Source organism: Nannobrachium achirus (genome assembly GCF_963921795.1).
Source record: "Nannobrachium achirus genome assembly, chromosome: 5".
NCBI classification, from domain to species: Eukaryota; Metazoa; Chordata; class Actinopteri; order Myctophiformes; family Myctophidae; genus Nannobrachium; species Nannobrachium achirus.
Window position 1 is genome coordinate 68,871,332 of NC_137814.1, and position 21,263 is coordinate 68,892,594.

The 21,263-nt window shown below is 44.3% G+C and overlaps 1 protein-coding gene across 1 annotated transcript in view; it reads left to right on the plus strand.

Annotated features, from left to right (window-relative positions):
* Positions 1–3,145: 3,145 nt before the first annotated feature.
* Positions 3,146–21,263, plus strand: part of LOC308284504 (CYFIP-related Rac1 interactor B-like) — a 32,304-nt gene continuing 14,186 nt past the window's right edge. Inside the window, exons 1-4 of the mRNA XM_080725139.1 lie at positions 3,146–3,415; positions 10,562–10,638; positions 13,527–13,648; positions 15,553–15,649. Of these exons, the coding sequence (XP_080581265.1) occupies positions 10,563–10,638; positions 13,527–13,648; positions 15,553–15,649 (295 nt within the window). The 5' untranslated portion in view covers positions 3,146–3,415; position 10,562. The remainder of the gene's footprint in view (positions 3,416–10,561; positions 10,639–13,526; positions 13,649–15,552; positions 15,650–21,263) is intronic.

The following is a 21,263-nucleotide window of genomic DNA, read 5'->3' on the forward strand; positions in this document are numbered from 1 at the left end:
ACAGATGGAGGAGTCTGAGTGAAGAACAGAGGATGAATTCATGGTGAAACTGCAGAGACGAACACGTTATGCTGTGACCTTTCCTTTGCCAACGGGTCTGAGCTGCGTGTATCTATTCTGCATCTAGCATGAGGCAAGAACATTTCTAACTCAAATCTTTGCTTCTGGGGGTCCCTGTGAGATGGGGGTCCGCGGACAAGGGACCCCCAGAAGCTAAGCCCTAAGCTAGATGCAGTCAGAATATCTGAGGGCGGCATTGCTCAGGGGTAGAGAAACCGTTATTTGAGCACGAAGGGTTCCCAAAGGGTTCCCAATTCGAATCCGGGCTCCCCCTGAGTTAATGTCGAAGGGTCCTTGGGCAAGACTCTGAACCCCTAATTGCTCCCGGTGAGTAGGTTGGTGCCTTGCATGGTTTCCTCCACCACCGGTGTATGAATGTGTGTGTGAATGGGTGAATGTAATGCACAATCTCTGTAAAGTGCTTTGGATAAAAGTGCTATATAAATGCACCATTTATCTATTCTGCATCTAGCTAGTCTTTTAAACACACACATTATGCTAGAGCTGAACAATCTGGAGTTTGGGGGTCATTTTAACCTTTGTGAGAAAAAGAAAACAATGCAAAAGTGCCAAACCCCAAAAGATGAGGGTACAGGCTGTGTCCACTGCAACCCCTTCGTCTGCCACTGGATCAGCTGACCTGTAAGACGTCCCTGAACGGTCCTGATCTTCACCCCCGGTCAAAACCAAATCACAGTCTTTCTTATACACTCCTCCTGCCGTTAGCCAACGGGTCTGAGCTGCGTGTATCTATTCTGCATCTAGCTTAAGGCAAGACCCAAATTCAGTGAACATTTTTAATGCAAATATTTGCTTCTGGGGGTCCCTGGAACAACATCGCGTCATCTCCGGTTGATCATTGTAGTGAACGGAGATGATGCGATGACGCGACTGTCCACTAGAGGCGGAAGTCCTATGTTAAGCAAAATAATTTCGGACAAAAATGCGTTTTATTCAACAATCCGGTAGCGGCGTGTAATGAACGTTGTGTGGCGTCAAATTGTTATCAAAGTTGGCTTAGGTAAGCACTTTATTTTTGAAATCTGACGTTCCTAGCTCAAACCGTTGAGGGCTCGATTGCCCACTACTCCTCAAGTTGAGGCGGTGTCAGGACAAGATGTGCACGTCTGCCATATCTACTCTACATCCGGCGGTTGCAACTTACGGCACACAATATGATGTTGTGATTGGCTTTTCCTCTTCAAACCTTTATTGAACAAGGACTAACAACATCCCCCAAAGTAACTTTTAATAATAATTAACAGTAGGCTACTGCATTCATTCTTATTGCCTTTAATAATAAATAACAGCATTAATTCTTATTGCGGAAAATTCCAAGTAACTTTTAATAATAAATAACAGTACTGAGGTACCCCCCTGAGGACCGGTGGTCTGCGAGAAACCTCAGTGTGAGTCAGCCGTCCTGCGGGGGTTTCTCACCGCAGACCACGGGGCGAGGTCCGTGACTGACCGTGAGTGGTGGTCTCCCGGTGGCCGTGAGTAGCCGCCCTGCGGGGGTCTCTCGCCGCCGACCCCCGCACCTCTCACGGACCTCCAGCGGAGGTGCGGGGGTCAGTGGCTCTGTGGTCAGCAGTGGGGGTCTCGCAGGGCGGCTGACTCACGGCTACCGTGCGGGGATGCGTCGACCCTCCACCGGGAGACCCGATGGTCACCTCTCGCTGCCGACCACGGAGCCGCTGACCCCCGCACCTCTCACGGACCTCCAGCGGAGGTCCGTGAGTGGTGCGGGGGTCAGTGGCTCTGTGGTCAGCGGCGGGGGTCTCGCCGCTGACCACCGGGGCCGCTCCCGTTCGTGGTCGGCGGCGAGAGACCCCCGCAGCGCTGCTGACTCACGGCTAGTCCGTCGACCCTCCACCGGGAGACCCGATGGTCACCTCGCCTCAGCGGCTCCGTGGTCAGCGGCGGAGGTCTCGCCGCTGACCACCGGGGTCACGGGGTGTCTCTCACCGCTGATATTTATTATTAAAAGAAACTATTCACTATATTATTAATATAGAAACTATTTACTATATTATTATTATTACTATATTAAAATACACTTTTACTATATTATTAATATAGTAAATAGTTTCTTCTAATTATAAATATTCTTAAAGAAACGTGTTATTTTCCTGTGTTCAATAAGAATTAATAATCCATGTAGCTGTAGTATTCTAAAAACTACTGGGCACCGGTGGCTGTGTTGGGTGGCGAAAACAGACGATCTACAAGCCCACAAAGCGTTGCGCTTGCTATGCGTTTTGAGCTTGTAGGTCTGCTGTTTTTCAGCAGAGCGCCGGAAGCGAGCAGAAAAGGCAGACCGCGCACCGTGGCCATCTTGGATCACATGACTTCCTGGAGTAGCAACCTGCATTACAACCCATTGAGAACAATGGAGCGAAGGTCACAAAATATGAGTTCTATTCAACCAATTTCTTTTTACCAAATTGACAAATGGGCAGATGACAACTTCAACATGATTAAATAAAAGGGTATATCCACAATATGCATGATAGTTAGGTTGCAGTGTTACACTGTACAAAGACTTGCTACAGTATGCAGACTAGTGCTTGCTCTGCCATCATATAGTTAATATTACTGTATTGTGATTTTTGCATATTAATCAGAAACAATCTAACAACAAATAGTTAATATGATAGTGGAGCAATCACTGCACAGATAGAAAGTCTTTGTGCACAGTAAGGTTGAAACCTAACTACCATGAATATTGTGGATGTACCCTTATATTTAATCCTTTTGGGGATGTTGATGTTGTCATCTGCCCATTTGTCAATTTGGTAAAAAGAAATTGGTTGAATAGAACTCATATTTTGGGACCATCGCTCCATTGTTCTCAATGGGTTGTAATGCAGGCTGCTACTCCAGGAAGTCATGTGATCCAAGATGGCCGCGGTGTGAATATGGTCTATTCAGGGCTATGTCATGTGAATGAATATATGTTGCAGAGTGTGTGTCTCTTTAAGAGACGGGACTGCACCGGAAGCATTAGTTGGTTGCACGTACACAACAAGGCATGCAACATGTGATGATGGAGCGTTAATAAACATCAACCTCTGTAGTCAAAGTACGTTGTCAAGAGTGACTTATTCCATCGGTCATAACCTTCTTATTATAACTCTATGGTCATAACCTGAACATGGTGTCAGAAGTCAAGCGGTGAAGATGGCCAAGTTTAACCCTCCCGACAACTTTGATTTTACCCTCCCGGATCAGCGGCGGCTTCCAGGGAGCAGCAGCAGCAGCAGCAGGGCATCGCGATGGGGCGCCACCCTATGGGTGCCACAGAGACAAAGTGCTTCCAATAGCACCGGAGGGACCACCCTAACAGCGTACAGTATGCAGTCTCTTTTACTAGTGGGAACAGGGCAAGAGGCAGATTAAAATGTCACATCTCCTCTGTACTTATAATACACAACAAAACAACAGTTGTACATCCATGATACACAGGACAAAAAAAAACTCCAAAGTGATACGCTTTAATCAACATGAGAATGTACTGATTCTTTGTCTATCATGTTTTAATTCTGTTGTAATAGAAGTGAAAACAAAACAAACACAGGTTGATGGCAGTGCAGTTTTTCTCATCATAGCAGGCAGTGATGCAACCAACGAGTAGATTGATCCATTTATTTTATACTTTAGCTATGGACAAATAACAGATCTACAAGCTCACAGTGTGAAAAAGTGCCACGCTGTGAGCTTGTAGATCTGCTATTTTTCACTATTTAAAGCAGGGGTCGGCATAGTCGGCAACCTTTTTTTTATATAAGTGCCATGTTTTCATTTTCTTGATAGTCAGTGTGCCATATCAACATTAAGTTTAATTGTGAAATTGTGAAATCAAAATGTAAAATTTGCAGTAGTTTATTTGGAAGGTTCTCCTTTGGAATAGTGTTCTTTCACATGGGGGACAGTGATCATTAGAGCAATAACCCAACAGACTCCCTTCCCACTCAGAGTTCATGAGTTGAAGAATGAAAGTAGAATTATGTGCAGGATGTCATTTTACACGTAAGTTTTAAGACAAAAATCCTCTCTCTCACATTTCTGCCAGTGTGCCAGTGATCACCCTCCCCTGTGCCAATCGTGTTACCCGTGCCTAAGCCCTGATTTAAAGCATGAAATGATGGTTAAAGTTAATAATGAGTAATACATAATGCGTTCCCTAAATGGGTTAAAAACAGATCTACAAGTTCACAGCACGGAGCTGGGAGCTCCAGTGCACGCACGGTCATGTGACGTGTTGCGTGGGTACGTGCAGACTGCAGAGCTGTAAGAAGCACTTCTGCTTTTCAGTCTGGCTGCTTGCTGGAAACCACTTTCAGTGTGACAGTTTGCCACTCTGTGCATGTCTGCTGGAAACCACTTTCAGTGTGACAGTGTGCCACACTCTGTGCATGTCTGCTGCTAGAAACCACTTTCAGTGTGACAGTGTGCCACTCTGTGCATGTCTGCTGGAAACCACTTTCAGTGTGACAGTGTGCCACACTCTGTGCATGTCTGCTGCTAGAAACCACTTTCAGTGTGACAGTGTGCCACTCTGTGCATGTCTGCTGGAAACCACTTTCAGTGTGACAGTTTGCCACACTCTGTGCATGTCTGCTGCTAGAAACCACTTTCAGTGTGACAGTTTGCCACTCTGTGCATGTCCGCTGCAGTGGCGTCAGTTCAGAAAAAGCTAAGGTATGGCAACATGACTGGTGTCTTGCACGCGCGCGAAGCAAGACACCAGGCATGTTGCCATACCTTAACAACAGATACATTTATTTTAAGAAGTACATTTAATTTTTTCTACGGTTTCTTGGACAACCTGGAGCGATTATTCAAGTGCAGCTAAACTTGGCATGTTAGTAAACAGGCCACAATTAACAATAATGAATTGCACCTGTGCAGCTGACCTGCGGAACCTGGGAATATACCATTCTGTCAAGATGGGGAGAACACAAGTGTGGAGAAAATAATTATAAAGCCATGTTAAAGTGACTATTTTGTAATTTTACTGTAATTTAACAACATAATAACCAGCACAGAAGACAAAGAGACATTCATGGATTTATATTAAAAGTAACTTTTATTTTCCCCCCTGGACCCAGGGTATGGCAGCTGCATACCCCTGCCATACCCAATTGACGCCCCTGGTGTGCTGGAAACCACTTTCAGTGTGACAGCCACCTTCTCTGTCTGCAAAACATACCAAAATAGATTAGTGTTAATAGAATTATTTTGTAATGTAATAGGCTACTTATATCTACTAATAACTATGTATTTGTCAGTGTTGGGTGTGTGTGCCCAGAAGTGTTAGGCCTACTTACTTTTCACCAAGTATGTAGTTATTATTTAGTTACAAGCTCTTGTTCATATTTTCTTTGGTTCAGTGTTTATTTAAAACCCCACAGACATGCTATTTTGGGCCAGTTTTTAATAGGTAAACAATTTCAAAACAAAAAATGGTGAAACAACTTAAATACGGAGATCCAAGGTTTCTGCCTGACGCGATGACATACTTCCTCATATGGTCGTGTAAATATTGCTTCCTGTTCCTTCAGTGGTTGATGTAGTGTGTGTGTGTGTGTGTGTGTGTGTGTGTGTGTGTGTGTGTGTGTGTGTGTGTGTGTGTGTGTGTGTGTGTGTGTGTGTGTGTGTGTGCGTCCTTGAGCAAGACTCTGAACCCCTAGTTGCTCCTGGTGAGCAGGTTGGTGCCTTGCATGGTTTCCTCTGCCATCGGTGTATGAATGTGTTTGTGAATGGGTGAATGTAATGTATGTGTGTGAATGGGTGAATGTAATGCACAATCTATGTAAAGCGCCTTGGATAAAGGTGCCATATAAATGCACCATTTACCATTTAGTAGACCTTAGGGTGCTTGTATTCTATTCATTCCATTTAGTAGACCTTAGGGTGCTTGTATTCCATTCTCTAGCCTTCTTTTATCGCAACAGTTCACATTTATAAAAAAAATCACAAAACTCCTCCTCTTTTTGGCATCTGCCACATGCATTAAGCCGGTGACTTGATTGATTGACATCAAGAAGGCAAACCTGCAATGAAATGCTTAACTGTGTTGCTTGCGAGCATACAGTATGTCAGTAGCATTTACAAAGTTATATAAATGTGTGAGTGGCAAAGAACCTGAAAACCTACGACTTCCATACAGAATGGGAGAAAGATTTTTCCACATTACATATTTCAGTAGTGGGACAACTATTTTTGGGGGTGGGTAGATCTTAGTGGTCATTTTAAAAGTAGTTCTCAATTTGTACAGGAGCGTGTCGCTGTTACTACATGTCATCTTTTCGACACCCGACTCTAACCCTCACCCTAACCCTAACCTCCGTGGAGTGAGACGCTAACACTCCGGTCGAAATGATGGGCGTTCGAAAGAGTGCGCTTTTTCCAATTTGGACATAGTGGCAAATACTCTTTCATAGCAGTTGGACAAATAGTCTTTGTTGAATCCAGACAGTCATCATGTGTGTTTTTGGACTAAATATAAAGGTTCTTTGACCGCTGACAGTCTCTGCACTTACAGTAAAGTTCAGCACACCAAGGGTGTTTTATTGAACCTGGTGGGTGTTGAGGCTCATGCTGTTTCCCTTCCCTGACCCTGACACTTAGCATGTTGTTAAAATAAACATGCTTTTCTTAATGTATCACATGCTTAATGCACAGGAAACCTAACGTGGTTCACAGGAAATACACAAATACAGACACCACATGCTGTGCATGTGGACATGTTGAGCATGATCTTGCAGAGCAGCGTGGATTTGAGCTGTGATGGCCTTGGCATGGTTAACAGAGTTACAGCCTCACATGCTTCATAGCAGTAGGAATAGGAATGGGGTCGTCTTCTAATCCTTCTCTTCAGCTGCGTGGACCATCCCTGACTGCATGTACACTAGACCAGTGGTTCTCAACCTTTTCAGGCCCAGACCCCCTAAATAATCATATTTTAACTGGGGACCCCCCACCCTGACGAGCACTAAAAGCTGAGGCATTACATTTTGTACAACACAGTCCTATTGTGAAAATAGCAGATCTACATGCTCACAACACCTCGCAACACAAGGCGTTGTGAGCATGTAGATCGTCTATTTTCACAATTTCTGCCTCTAATATTTGACAATTTGGCCAATGTTTAATTGGTCATTTTAGAGGTATTAAAGCTCTTAAATTGTCACTTTGGAAATGTTGCACGTTAAGTCAATCACCTGGGGACCCCCCCAAAATAATTTGGGGTCCCGACCCGCAGGTTGAGAACCACTGCACTAGGCCGCTGGTAGAAAGTGTGTGTGTGTGTGTGTGTGTGTGTGTGTGTGTGTGGGGGGGGGTCAAGGACTGCAAACACGTGGAGGCTGTCACTCACAAGAGGCATAATAGAGCCGTTTGCAACAGTGTGTGTGTGTGTGTGTGTGTGTGTGTGTGTGTGTGCGCGTGCGTGCGACCGTGCGTGCGACCGTGCGTGCGTGCGTGCGTGCAGGTGCGTGTGCACATTAGGGGTGCCACGGTTCGTTTAGCCCACGGTTCGGTTCGTACCTCGGTTTTTGGGTCACGGTTTCGGTACGGTTCGGTACGTGTTTTGCATAAAAATAAAAAAAATAAAATAAAAAAATGAGTTTCCAAAAATCCATTTTTATTTTGCTTCTAAGATAATTGAATTATGACAGTGCCTCTTAGTATTAAGGTGGGTTAAAAAAAAATAATAATATAAAATTAAAATAAAAAGGGGGAAAATTATTTTCTTTTCTATTATCATTATCATCAATATTGGCCATCGTCTTCAGTTTCAAAGTGCTTTATTTATGAACAAATTGTTTTGCACACAACGAGATACTATAGTAGGCTACAAGCTTGAGCAAATAGCCTCTGTAAGTTTTCATTACTATAACCAAAATAGACGGTGTGTTCACTGTGTTGCCAAACTTTGCGAGAGGAATAAGAAAACAGGTCTATGAAAACAATGCTTAAATAAGTGAATATAGGCCACGTGAGGTCTTTAAACCTATACACGTCGGCTATTTGAAAGTGGCCGAGCCGATCTACAAGCTCTCCACCGCATCCACCATTATTTAGCCTACAAGCAACTTTACATAAAAACAAGCTCAACGTGGCTTTTAATAATCAGACATGGCAACAACACTCACCATGCGTTGTTCCTCCAGTCAGTCAGTGAGTGAGTCAGTGAGTGAGCGTTGTTCCTCCAGTCAGTCAGTGAGTGAGACTACAAAAGTAGTGAAAACAGCAGATCTACAAGCACACAACGCCTCGCGGTGCGAGGCGTTGTGTGCTTGTAGATCTGCTGTTTTCACTAGTTTAAATTATTTTTTAAATGATAAATACAAAACAAACGGTTTTGGACACATTTGGACAACGACGACATATAACTCATGTAATTGGCCATGATCTGAAATGGCAAATCTTTGAGTAGCAACAGAGCTATAGAGAGAGATCTCTATGGGCACTGATGCGACTGCAGTTTTCCCGGTGAACCTGAGCGCAGCGGTGGGGGGCGATGGGCAAGGAGGGTCGTGAGCTTATGAGAAACAACTAAAATAAGACCTAAAGACTGGCGAAAACAGTTGTGTGCATTAGAGCAAGATTAGATGAGGATAAAGGAAATCATTAAATGGAAAACATTAAATTAACTTCTGAAAAGCCTACTAGTTCTTAAAACCTGGCGAATTAGCGAAAGATTAGATGAGGATAAAGGAAATGGAAAACATTACATTAACCGAAAAGGCTTCTAAGCCTACACTAACCTACTAGTAAAACTAGTGGAACCGCGATCTTGCCACACGTGAATAGTTGTGGTTGTAAACAATAAAACACAGACAATATACATCCTTAGTCTAGTAGTGGGAAGAAGAGGTTATCATCATGGCCCCAAATAACTTTTAAATAGGCCTATCTTGCAATTGGCTACGAGTCTCTTACGAAATCAGCAAGAGTGTCTCTCAATACATGAAGCTATATAACCTCTCCATCAGTGGTGTGTGTTCCCCACACTCCCACGCCCCCACCGTTGCACTAATAGGTTCACCGGGAGAACTGTGGTCGCGGCACTGATGGAGGAGAGAACACGCCCCCTGGAGGGGAAAGGAACTGGGTGGAATAACGTGTTCCTTCCACACGCTACGTCCAACCTGGGAAACTCCCCCCTGTCAAATGATAAGAAGCGGCCTGCTCACTCCTCATTTGGTTGGCAGAGGGAGAGCAGAGCACAGGATTAGGCACAGGCACTGGGTGAAAAACCTGTCACAAAATTGCAGGATTAAAATAAAATGGAATCAAATAAATTAAGGGATTCTTGCTCGAAACCCATAAAAATGTTTCCACAACCCACATGTGGATCTGTCCACTTAGAACTACAGAATCACTCCCTAGCTTCCACCGTGGTCTGAAGACTCACCTCTTCAGACTCCACATAAACCCATAGCACTACTGTAGCACTCCCCTTCCCTCAATGACCACACATGAAGCTGGATAGCATTTTTTTAACTGATTAGGTGAGTGGTCTACCTATGTTATTATTATTTTTTCTAGATTGATATTCCTATGCATTTGTTCTATTGTTGATGGTGTACTGACATATTATCTTGCTTATTATATTGATGTATTACCTGCTTATTGTAAGTTGCTTTGGATTAAAAGCATCTGCTAAATGCTTAAACTGTAAACTGTTTGGGAACCAGTGTATCAGCTTGTGTTCAATACAACATTGTCTGCTCATTTTTCCATCTCTTGATTGGATGAAATTGGTTTCCCCGACCTGAAAATGCATAAACGTTTATGTTCATTAAAGAACAAAGAACAAACACTATAAGAACAATGATCAGTAATATATTGAACACTTATTTGAACAGAAATAGTAGTAGTATATCATAGAAACTTTAAAGATGTGGCAAAATGATACATATGTTTATCAAACCTTTAGAGCAGACCTGGGCAATGTGTCACTGTATATACGGCCCTTTGGTTCACTCTGACCGGCCCTTGTAGGGTTAATGGTACATTTCAAAATAAACACATTTTCTAACGTTACCTCATGCATGGACTAAAGCTACATTGTTTTTATTTTTGACGTTTTTTATTCACGTACATATGGACGCAATGCGTACATCAGCACGTGTGTGTGATCATTGGATGTTGTCTCAATAACAAGCAGGTGGTCAGACTGGTCACAAGTCATTGTGACCTGCCTCAAAAATGGCTAAAGTGGCTAAAAAAAAAAGAAAAGTCGATGCCGACTGCCAGGTTTTCAACAATAATTGGACTGCTAAGTATTATTTATTTAGTGAAGTCTGAGGTAAAGCTGTGTGTTTAGTTTGCGGGGAGCACATCTTGCAACAGATATATATCAAATTAAAATAACCACATTCACCATGTATTGAAGTTCATTTGTAGACATATCGAATGCTGTATGTTAATGCTTTAAACTTTGAAGTAATCTCTCTCTCTCTCTCTCTCTCTCTCTCTCTTACAGTATGGGGAACCTGATCAAGGTGTTGACCAAAGACATTGACAACAACACAGCTGGAAAATTCTTCCTCGACTTTGAGAGTAAGACACGCACGCACACACACACACACGCACACACACACACACACACACACACACACACACACACACACACACACACACACACACACAGGTGAGCGATTGGATGAGTCCAGTCATCGGTTACCGATTTTTATTGGATGATGTAGGGGTCTGCCTAGCCTGGGACCAATACCACCATCAGGTTTCTGATCCGGTCAGGAGTGGAAATAACTTTTGTAGTAGCCTAAAAACTACCTGCATACGGGCCGTGTTGCACAGTCCTGCATACCGAAGGGAGTGGAGGAGAAATAGAATAGCTTTTGGTTTTCTTAATTCTAATCTAGTTTTCTCTTTGTCAGCCACGGTTGAGAACAAAACCTTGTTTATATATTAAAAAAAATATATATATAATATATATATATATATATATATATATATATATATATATATATATATTGCCATATAAAATTGTGCAAAAAAGTAAGTTAACTTGACTTCCTTTACAACAAGCTTGTACGCATCGGGCATTCGTGGAGTGAGTAACACAGCTAAACGTGTGGGTAGCGCCGACCCAAAATTTGCCAAAATGGCCTGTAATACTGTTCTGTTGGTATTCACCTTTGTTGCTTGGAGCATTGAAGAGTGCACTGCACTCTCTCACTGTAATAAGTACAAGAAGAAACAACAGCTTGGCACCTCCTCCTGTCAGCCAACTTGGTTCTGTTGGTCACTCTAGCACTTACAGCTCACCCAAGCTGATCCCACAAGTGTTCAACTGGGTTGAGGTCTGGACTCACGGCAGGCCATTCCATCCTCTCCACTCCCACATTCTCTCATGATCCTGGCTCTGTGGGGGTGAGCTTTGTCGTCCTGGAGGATAGCGTTAGGTCCCAAATTCTGGTAGAACCCATGCTCAGGTGCCTGGCACACACCTGTGACTGGCACACACCTGTGACTGGCACACACACCTGTGACTGGCACACACCTGTGACTGGCACACACCTGTGACTGGCACACACACACCTGTGACTGGCACACACACACCTGTGACTGGCACACACCTGTGACTGGCACACACACCTGTGACTGGCACACACACACCTGTGACTGGCACACACCTTACGGCACTTGAGAGTGAATACCAGCAGAACGGTATTAGGCCATTTTGGCATTCCACGAATGCCCGATGCTTACAAGCTGTACCCCGTTGTAAAGGTGACTAATCAACGATATAAATGATATAAAACACAATACCAATTGGTATTATTAAAGGGGAGATATAATGGACCGAAGTCAAGTTAACTTACTTATTTTCCACGGTTTAAAATGCAAAGCCTTCTCCTTGCTGCTTCCTCTCCTCCTTTCATTGCTGTGATATTAACCACTTGAACCCTGGCACCCCCACACTGACGCAGTGTGAGCTTGTAGATCGCCTGTTTTCAGGAGAAGAGATTCGGTGTAGAAATGAGAAATTCACAAACAATAACGGCTGCCGTTCATCCACTTGAACTACTGTAAGTAGACAGGGTTTAAGTGGTTGATGCACTCCTGAAAACACTATGGTAATGGATGTAAAATAAATGGTAAATGGTGCATTTATACAGCGCCTTTATCCAAGGTGCTTTACAGAGATTGTGTATTACATTCACCCATTCACACACACATTCATACACCGATGGCGGAGGAAACCATGCAAGGCACCAACCTGCTCACCGGGAGCAATTAGGGGTTCAGAGTCTTGCTCAAGGGATCGAACTGGGAACCCTTTTAATAGCGGTTGCTCTACCCCTGAGCGACTGCCGCCCCTAAAATATGTTTTTGTTATTGATTCTTCTATTCTAAATGTTTCATAGTTCCTCCCCAGATGGTAATGGATGTCAAATAGTTTTATATTCTAAATGTTTTGTGGTGTGGAGGTGTGGGAGATGGTTTTTAATTGTTTCTTCATCCTAAATGTTTCATGGATCCTCCTCAGATGTAGGGCTGTCACGATTATGACATTTTACATGACGATTAATTGTCACTCAAATAATTGTGATTGATTGTGTTTTTGTTGTTGACAATTACATTTCTGTTTGGCTTTTAGGCTTTGAAGTTGCACATGGCAGATATGACACTTAACCTAAATATACAAATAAATTACTGACATATTTGACAACTTCATACTTTAAAAGAACATTTATAGTGGAAATAGCCGATCTACAAGCTCACGCGTCGCATCGTGGCGCGTTGTGAGCTTGTAGATCGGCTATTTCCACTATTTTTGACTTTCTTAAAAATATACATTTTTCAACATGGAAACTATTATGACGATTATGAAAAATAATCACGATTATGTCAAATAATCACGATTAGACGATTATGTAATAATTGTGACAGCCCTACTCTCCTCAGATGCTCAGCCCACGGCTGCAGAGGGAGGTGTGGGAGATGTAGTTTTAATGGTGGTTCTCTCCTCAGAGGGAGGTGTGGGAGATGTAGTTTTAATGTTCATGGTTCTCTCCTCAGATGCTCAGAGAGGGAGTTGTGGGAGATGTAGTTTTAATGTTCATGGTTCTCTCCTCAGATGCTCAGCCCACGGCTGCAGAGAGGGAGTTGTGGGAGATGTAGTTTTAATGGTGCTTCTCTCCTCAGATGCTCAGCCCACGGCTGCAGAGAGGGGAGTTGTGGGAGATGTAGTTTTAATGTTCATGGTTCTCTCCTCAGATGCTCAGCCTACAGATGCAGAGAGGGAGGTGTGGGAGATGTAGTTTTAATGGTGGTTCTCTCCTCAGATGCCCAGCCTACAGATGCAGAGAGGGAGGTGTGGGAGATGTAGTTTTAATGGTGGTTCTCTCCTCAGATGCCAGCCTACGGCTGCAGAGAGGGAGTTGTGGGAGATGTAGTTTTAATGGTGGTTCTCTCCTCAGATGCCCAGCCTACAGATGCAGAGAGGGAGGTGTGGGAGATGGTGAACAAGGTCCTGACGGAGGCCATGGTGATCCTGGAAGAACTGCAGTCCTACACTGGAGCAGGGGAGGAGATACGACAGGTAGGCTGGTTATTATGAGGTCACAGTATCACCACCTCATTCACAAACAGCTGGTTATTATGAGTTCACAATATCATCATCTCATTCACTAACAGCTGGTTATGAGGTCACAGTATCGCCACCTCATTCACAAACAGGTGCAGGAGAGGAGATACGACAGGTAGGCTGGGCTGGGTTATTATTATGAGGTCACAGTATCACCACCTCATTCACAAACAGGTGCAGGAGAGAAGATATGACAGGTAGGCTGGGCTAGGTTATTCAATTTCAATTCAATTCAATTTTATTAAAGTGTCAAATCATAGCAAGTTATCTGAAGACACTTTACATACTGTAGGCTACAGAGAAGAGAGAAAGCGAGGGGGGGGGGGGGGGGGGGGGGGAGTGTGTGAGAGAACAGATACAGTCATGGCCCCCACCTGGAGCAAGCAATTTGCGACAGTGGTAACGATAAAACACCTCTTAAGGAGGAGGAAACGTCATGACAGACCCAGTTTAAAGATGGGGACTCTGGGAAGTTAAGATTTCAGAATATCAACAAAAAGAACACTGGTGTCTACATGACAAGAAAGAGACACTGGTGTCTACATGACAAGACAGAGACACTGGTGTCTACTGTCTACATATTGACCAGACAGAGACAGAGCAGAAAGTGGTACAGTCAGCTGGGGCATTAAGGCCACTGTGGCCTCAGGTCATGCCATTGGTTTGAGGGGCACAAAGCCAAACTGAGGGGCAACGACGGCCATGGCCTTCATGAAATTCCTGCCCTGCTTGTGACATAAACAATCGACACAAGTTTTAATTTCCAGACTTAAAATCATTCAGTTAAGATAGAATTAAGTGTGGGAACATAGTATGCCCAGTCAATAAAGTACTGTTCATTCTCGATTATACTGCATTCATTTTAGACTCTAGAGAGGGTGTATTGGGGGAAATGAGACATCTTGTGGCGATAAACTGTAATAGCAGTCTCTGGTTGCATATTTAACAGCTGTCATCTCAACCATGTAATGAGACTGCTGGCCATGTTAAAATGTATTAAACGCTTAAACCGAGTACTACGGCTTAATCTCAGAGTGGTGCTAACAGGTGCAGACTATTTGTTTTTCTATTTGACAGCCTTGGAGAACATTATACTCAAAGACTGGTCATTAGAGGGTTTCAACAACGTTGGATGCCCAAAAAGGAGGCAAAAGGGCTGGGAAAGTATTGTTCTGTGTCTGCTATAATGGGCAGCCGTTACATTATGGTAGAGTAGACGCTGTTACTTATATAATTATATACTCATGGAGTAATGAGTGACATGCTTATTCTACTGTATTATGAAGACATATAGTATTCCATGATTTAGTGAATGTAACTGTAGCACAGGGAGTCAGCCAGGGCTGTATTTTGGTTATCTTAAGTACCAGCTCTTATGCCTTAACTTAAAGACCTGTCCATACTGTCTCTTTCCGATGTGCAGCTTTCAAAACTCTTAATTCAGGGTAATACTTTTCAGAAGATGATGCGAGTGATGTCATTTTGTAGCTGAACCGGACCTTTACGACGAAAAGTTCTGTGGCAGGAGACAGTATGGACAGGCCTTTAAGTTATGGCATACGAGCTGGTACTTAAGACAATCAAAATAGAGCCCAAACTCAATGCCTCCGCTAGATGGCTGTATAAAGTCTAGTATCTCCCCTGGTCCATAGGTATATCCCTTTGGTCTGGTGGTTAAGATGTTAGGCTTTCATGCGGGAGGCCCGGGTTCGAATCCCGGCCGTTACATAACCTTACTGCGCCTGTAATATTTGTGTCCTTGTGTGCTCTCCTTTGTGTGGACATAAATAAATGATTAATGTTGTGTGTGTGTGTGTGTGTGTGTGTGGTGTGTGTGGTGTGTGTGTGTGTGTTTCCAGAACCCCAGTCAGCAGGGAGTTCAGGACAGAGCCTGGGCCGCTGTGGTTCCTCTGGTGGGGAAACTCAAGAGATTCTACCAGTTCAGCCAGAACCTGGGTGAGAACACACCTTATACACTGAAACACCTTTAATACATACTGTACATAAGGTAGAGTTCAGCCAGAACCTGGGTGAGAACATAGTATTACAGTACCTTATACACTGAAACAATAAGACAGCCAGAACCTGGGTGAGAAAATAACAGTACCTTATACCAGGGCTCGAGACTAACGGCATCCCTACGTCCCAGGGACTTAAATATATGTGTTCGGGACGCAAATGAATCTCCCCTGGGACGTAGAGGATTTTTTTGAGCCAACGGCGCATATCAATGTCACTGCTCAAACCATGGTGTGCAAACTCGCAGCATGAGACTCACAGAAAATGAATAGGCTATGATGTAAACAGAATGTTTAAGAAGTTACCACAGGCAGTGCTGATCATCCTTTTCAGGTACTTAGTTGCTAAAATGCTGCGCAATTTGAAGAGATTAACTAGCAGAATGAGGCAGAGAACAGACTGTCTGGGTTACAACTAGTGGAAAATAGCCGATCTACAAGCTGTGGCTGAGAGATAAATCTTAGCATCCCCGCCCCCTGCTTCGCCTCATAAAGAGTAACGTTATATGATTTGGATTGTGATTATTAATGAAAATGTAAAACGGAACACTGTCAACGCACCAAGCACAGACACATAGCCTACGTTTAGTGAGCAGCACGCGCAGTTGTTTGGATATTGGAGTAGGACACATTGTAATTAAATCAACGGTTTGTTTAACTTTTGTCATCTCTATAAACCTATAGCCTATATTCCCAATTACAAGACGTTATGTGAATATGTTCGTCTAATCGTCTAATCAACTTCATCATCACAACCAGCCGTGAGCCGTGCAAGCTGGCATTCATTTTACAAAGTTCCCGTGCCGTGTGACAGCTTATTTTCTCCAGTCCAGTAGTGTCTCTAAAACTCTCAAAAACAACCGGTCCACTCATAATAAATAACTCCATTTCGGCAGCAGCTGCACGCGTCTCCACTCGATGAAGCGTGGATGGCACTGGTTATACTTCTTTCAGTACGACGGTGTTGTGCGGTGCGGTGAGCATATAGACGATCTAAAAGCCCTCAAAGCCCTGAGGATGCGCGTAGTTGTAGGGTTGTAGATTAGCGCGCAACACGTTCGTACGGACAAAGTACAAACCCAGTTTTACCGTAATTCCTCCAACAGTCGTGCATGATTGGTTCTTTAGTTTACCGTATGACAATCACACCAGCAAACTGGCTGAGGTAAGATTTTGAGAAGCCACAAATGACAGTATAAAAATAGAAAGGATTGTCAAGCCAATTTCACCAGCAGCAACAACAACAAAAACCACAACAACAACAATATAACAACAATAACAATAATAATAAATATTATTATAAGGGTAATACTAATAGGCCTGCAATAATTTATTATTATTTTTATTATTATTACCCCTATCGTTAAATCGGTCCACGAAGCCGAGGTCCTAGGGCTGGTGTACACGACAAATTTCCAAACCCCGCTGTGTGTTCCCTGGGGGCGTGAAAAATAAGGGGGTGGGCTCTACATGTCCTCTGGGACCCCATCTACGTATGGACACCACTTGTTCGCCCATCCGTCTTACGGATGCTTTTTTATTCCATTTTATTTGTTTTAGGGTCCTATCTTGCAGTTCAAGCCTATTTCCACAGGGTGGCAGGCTACTTTCCCAACCTACTGGAGGTGAACATGCAGGGGCGTCAATTGGGTATGGCAAGCTATGGCAGCTGCCATACCTTGGCTACAGGGGGGAAATAATTAAATGTACTTTTCATCGTGCCTGTTGCTAAGGTATGGCAACATGATTGGTGTCTTGCAAGACACCAGTCATGTTGCCATACCTTAGCCTTTCCTGAACTGACGCCGCTGTGAACATGTGTACACAGCCAGCATATTACTCAATGCCAAACTTTGCACACACACTCCTTGCCTGCCAATCCACAACCTCCACCCCTCCAGGGACCCCCAGGGCTTATCTCCCGATTAGGACACTTTCCAGCATAGTGACATGCAGAACAAACTGTCCATATAGTATGGTTTACATAAAAGTCAGTTGTCTTTCACACACACACACACACACACACACACACACACACACACACACACACACACACACACACACACACACACACACACACACATATATATATATATACACATATATATATATATATATATATATATATATATATATATATATTTCATTTATTTATTTCATAAATATTTTTCATCACAATTGGGTTTGTGGGGAGCCATCCCTGCTTCAAGCTGTCACAGCACGGCACCAACACTTCAAACTAGTTAAAAAACCCAATACAGCAGATCTACAAGCACCTCACAGATCTACAAGCACCTCGCACATGCCAGGGACAGAGTAGGTTGGCCTGCATAAGCCTTGCTGTCAACACACTATACTACACCACTCAGGCCACCAAGCCAGGTGTGGTCAATTAGTGCCTTCTTTTGATCAGTGGCTTCTGCTTGATGAGTGGCACCAGTCTGTCTTTGTTCCCTGGTCAGTCAAGTTCACTGGGAGAGAATGTTTCAGATCAGTGCAAGTGTATTTGTTTTCCATTTGGACTTACTGTGTTTTGTTGGTACAGTATGCGTGCGACTAACTAATATTTCTGATAATTCCAATTTGTTTGTTGTTTAATTAGCCGGATTGTGAATACCCTGCATTTTTCTTTCATCTTTAGAACCACACGTGTGTAACAAAACAGAGTGGTGATCATTTGGTGTGGGTGAAGAGAAGAAAAACATTTCATTAAAGGAGTAGTTCACCCCCAAAGTGACTTTTTTTCTATTGAACTCAAGTCTCCATGGCGTGAGTAATACATTGAAAAAATAAGTCATTTTGGGGGTGAACTACTCCTTGAATGTCAGTTTTGTGGTGTTTTGACTGGACACCCTGAACATATTGCCAGATAGATAGACAGACAGACAGACAGACAGACAGACAGACAGACAGACAGAGAATTGTAGGCCTTGCATTTATTTGACTTGGTTCCAACAGATGGCGAAAATAGCTAATCTTCAAGCTCACAATGCCTCACTGTTTGGACAAAGAGTTGAGGCGTTACATTTTGTAAAACACGGCCTTGTGAAAATAGCAGATCTACATGCTCACAACACCTCACAACGCAGGGCGGCGTGAGCATGTAGATCTGATATTTTCACAATTTCTGCCCCTAATATTTAATTTATCATTTTAAAAGTATTAAAAAGTCCTTAAATTGTCTCTTTAGAAATGTGCAGATAGCCTCTGTATACTGTTGAGTATAATGTTTCACATTAAGCTAAACATTTGGGACCACCCAAGATCATTTGGAGACCCCTCTAGGGGTCCCATAGTTGAACCACTGACTTATAAGGGGAGTATGGAGACCCCTCTAGGGGTCCCATAGTTGAACCACTGACTTATAAGGGGAGTATATGAGGCTGGATCCGTCTGGAACACTGCACTAGGCTCTCGCCAGCTCTGTAGCTCTCCACACTTGAACAGTTGTGTCCTTAAATTCAATTATAATAATTAACCCCTGTATATACGGGCAATAGTTTTACATGACTTTGTGTACACAGCCAATAGTTTTACATGAACATGTCTAGGCTTTAGTACTGTACTGCCTCGTATAGCCCAACAGAGCCCAGCACAGAACAGCACAGCCCACCAGAGCCCAATACAGCCCCCCAGAGCCCAACAGAGTCCAGCAAACCTAAGTCCAGCCCAGCCGAGTAGGAGTATAGACCGGGGAAAGGGGGTAGTTAGATGACTCCACCAGGCCATTACTGTCCAGATCTGGCTTGAATAGGCCAGACTAGGGTAGACAGGACTGCACCAGACAACACCAGGCTGCTCCAGCCTGGTGGGACACTCAGAGACTTTGTAAACGCCTGTGTACATTTCCCATAGATTCTATGGGACTTGAACACTTGCTCCTGCCCTTCGTGTACACAATCTGTGCCGTGTCCCCTCAGAGGGACATTGTGGGCCCCCCGACCTCACTTTGAGAACCGGCCATGGACCACTTGATAAGCCCACAGTGTCCCTCTGAGGGTCCCCCGACCTCACTTTGAGAACCGACCATGGACCACTTGATAAGCCCACAGTGTCCCTCTGAGGGTTCATGTAAAACTACTGGTGACTTTGTACACGCCTGTGTACATTTCCCATAGATTCTATGGGACTTGAACACTTGCTCCTGCCCTTCGTGTACACGGTCTGTGCCGTGTCCCCTCAGAGGGACACTGTGGGCCCCCGACCTCACTTTGAGAACCGACCATGGACCACTTGATAAGCCCACAGTGTCCCTCTGAGGGTCCCCCGACCTCACTTTGAGGACCGACCATGGACCACTTGATAAGCCCACAGTGTCCCTCTGAGGGTCCCCGACCTCACTTTGAGAACCGACCATGGACCACTTGATAAGCCCACAGTGTCCCTCTGAGGGTTCATGTAAAACTACTGGTGACTTTGTACACGCCTGTGTACATTTCCCATAGATTCTATGGGACTTGAACACTTGCTCCTGCCCTTCGTGTACACGGTCTGTGCCGTGTCCCCTCAGAGGGACACTGTGGGCCCCCGACCTCACTTTGAGAACCGACCATGGACCACTTGATAAGCCCACAGTGTCCCTCTGAGGGTCCCCCGACCTCACTTTGAGGACCGACCATGGACCACTTGATAAGCCCACAGTGTCCCTCTGAGGGTCCCCGACCTCACTTTGAGAACCGACCATGGACCACTTGATAAGCCCACAGTGTCCCTCTGAGGGTTCATGTAAAACTACTGGTGACTTTGTACACGCCTGTGTACATTTCCCATAGATTCTATGGGACTTGAACACTTGCTCCTGCCCTTCGTGTACACGGTCTGTGCCGTGTCCCCTCAGAGGGACACTGTGGGCCCCCCGACCTCACTTTGAGAACCGGCCATGGACCACTTGATAAGCCCACAGTGTCCCTCTGAGGGTTCATGTAAAACTTAAAACTAATGCCCGTGTACACAGTGGTTAATCGCATGTGCAAGGATCTACAGAGCTGGCTGGAGCAGCCTGGTGGAGTCTGGTGCAGTCCTGTCTACCCTGGTCTGGCCTATTCAAGCCAGATCTGGACAGTAATGGCCTGGTGGAGTCATCTAACTACCCCCTTTCCCCGGTCTATACTCCTACTCGGCAGGACTGGGCTGGACTTAGGTTTGCTGGACTCTGTTGGGCTCTGGGGGGCTGTATTGGGCTCTGGTGGGCTGTGCTGTTCTGTGCTGGGCTCTGTTGGGCTATACGAGGCAGTACAGTACTAAAGCCTAGACATGTTCATGTAAAACTATTGGCCGTGTACACAAAGTCATGTAAAACTATTGCCTGTGTACACAGTGGCTTTTTCCTTGACCTTTCGAGTTAGGAGTGTCGTAGAGACACGAGACCGGGTTTGTTGGATTCAGCGTCAAAAAGTAAGTCAGAATAAGTGTCTTTTATCCGAAAGAATGTGTAATCGTGTTGGTGGCGTGCAAATTTCGTGTCTTTTTCGCAATCATAAAGGGTTCAAAGTGTCGGAGAGACACGAAACCCATTCCATCGGATCAGGCATCCTTCAAATATGAAAAGTGTT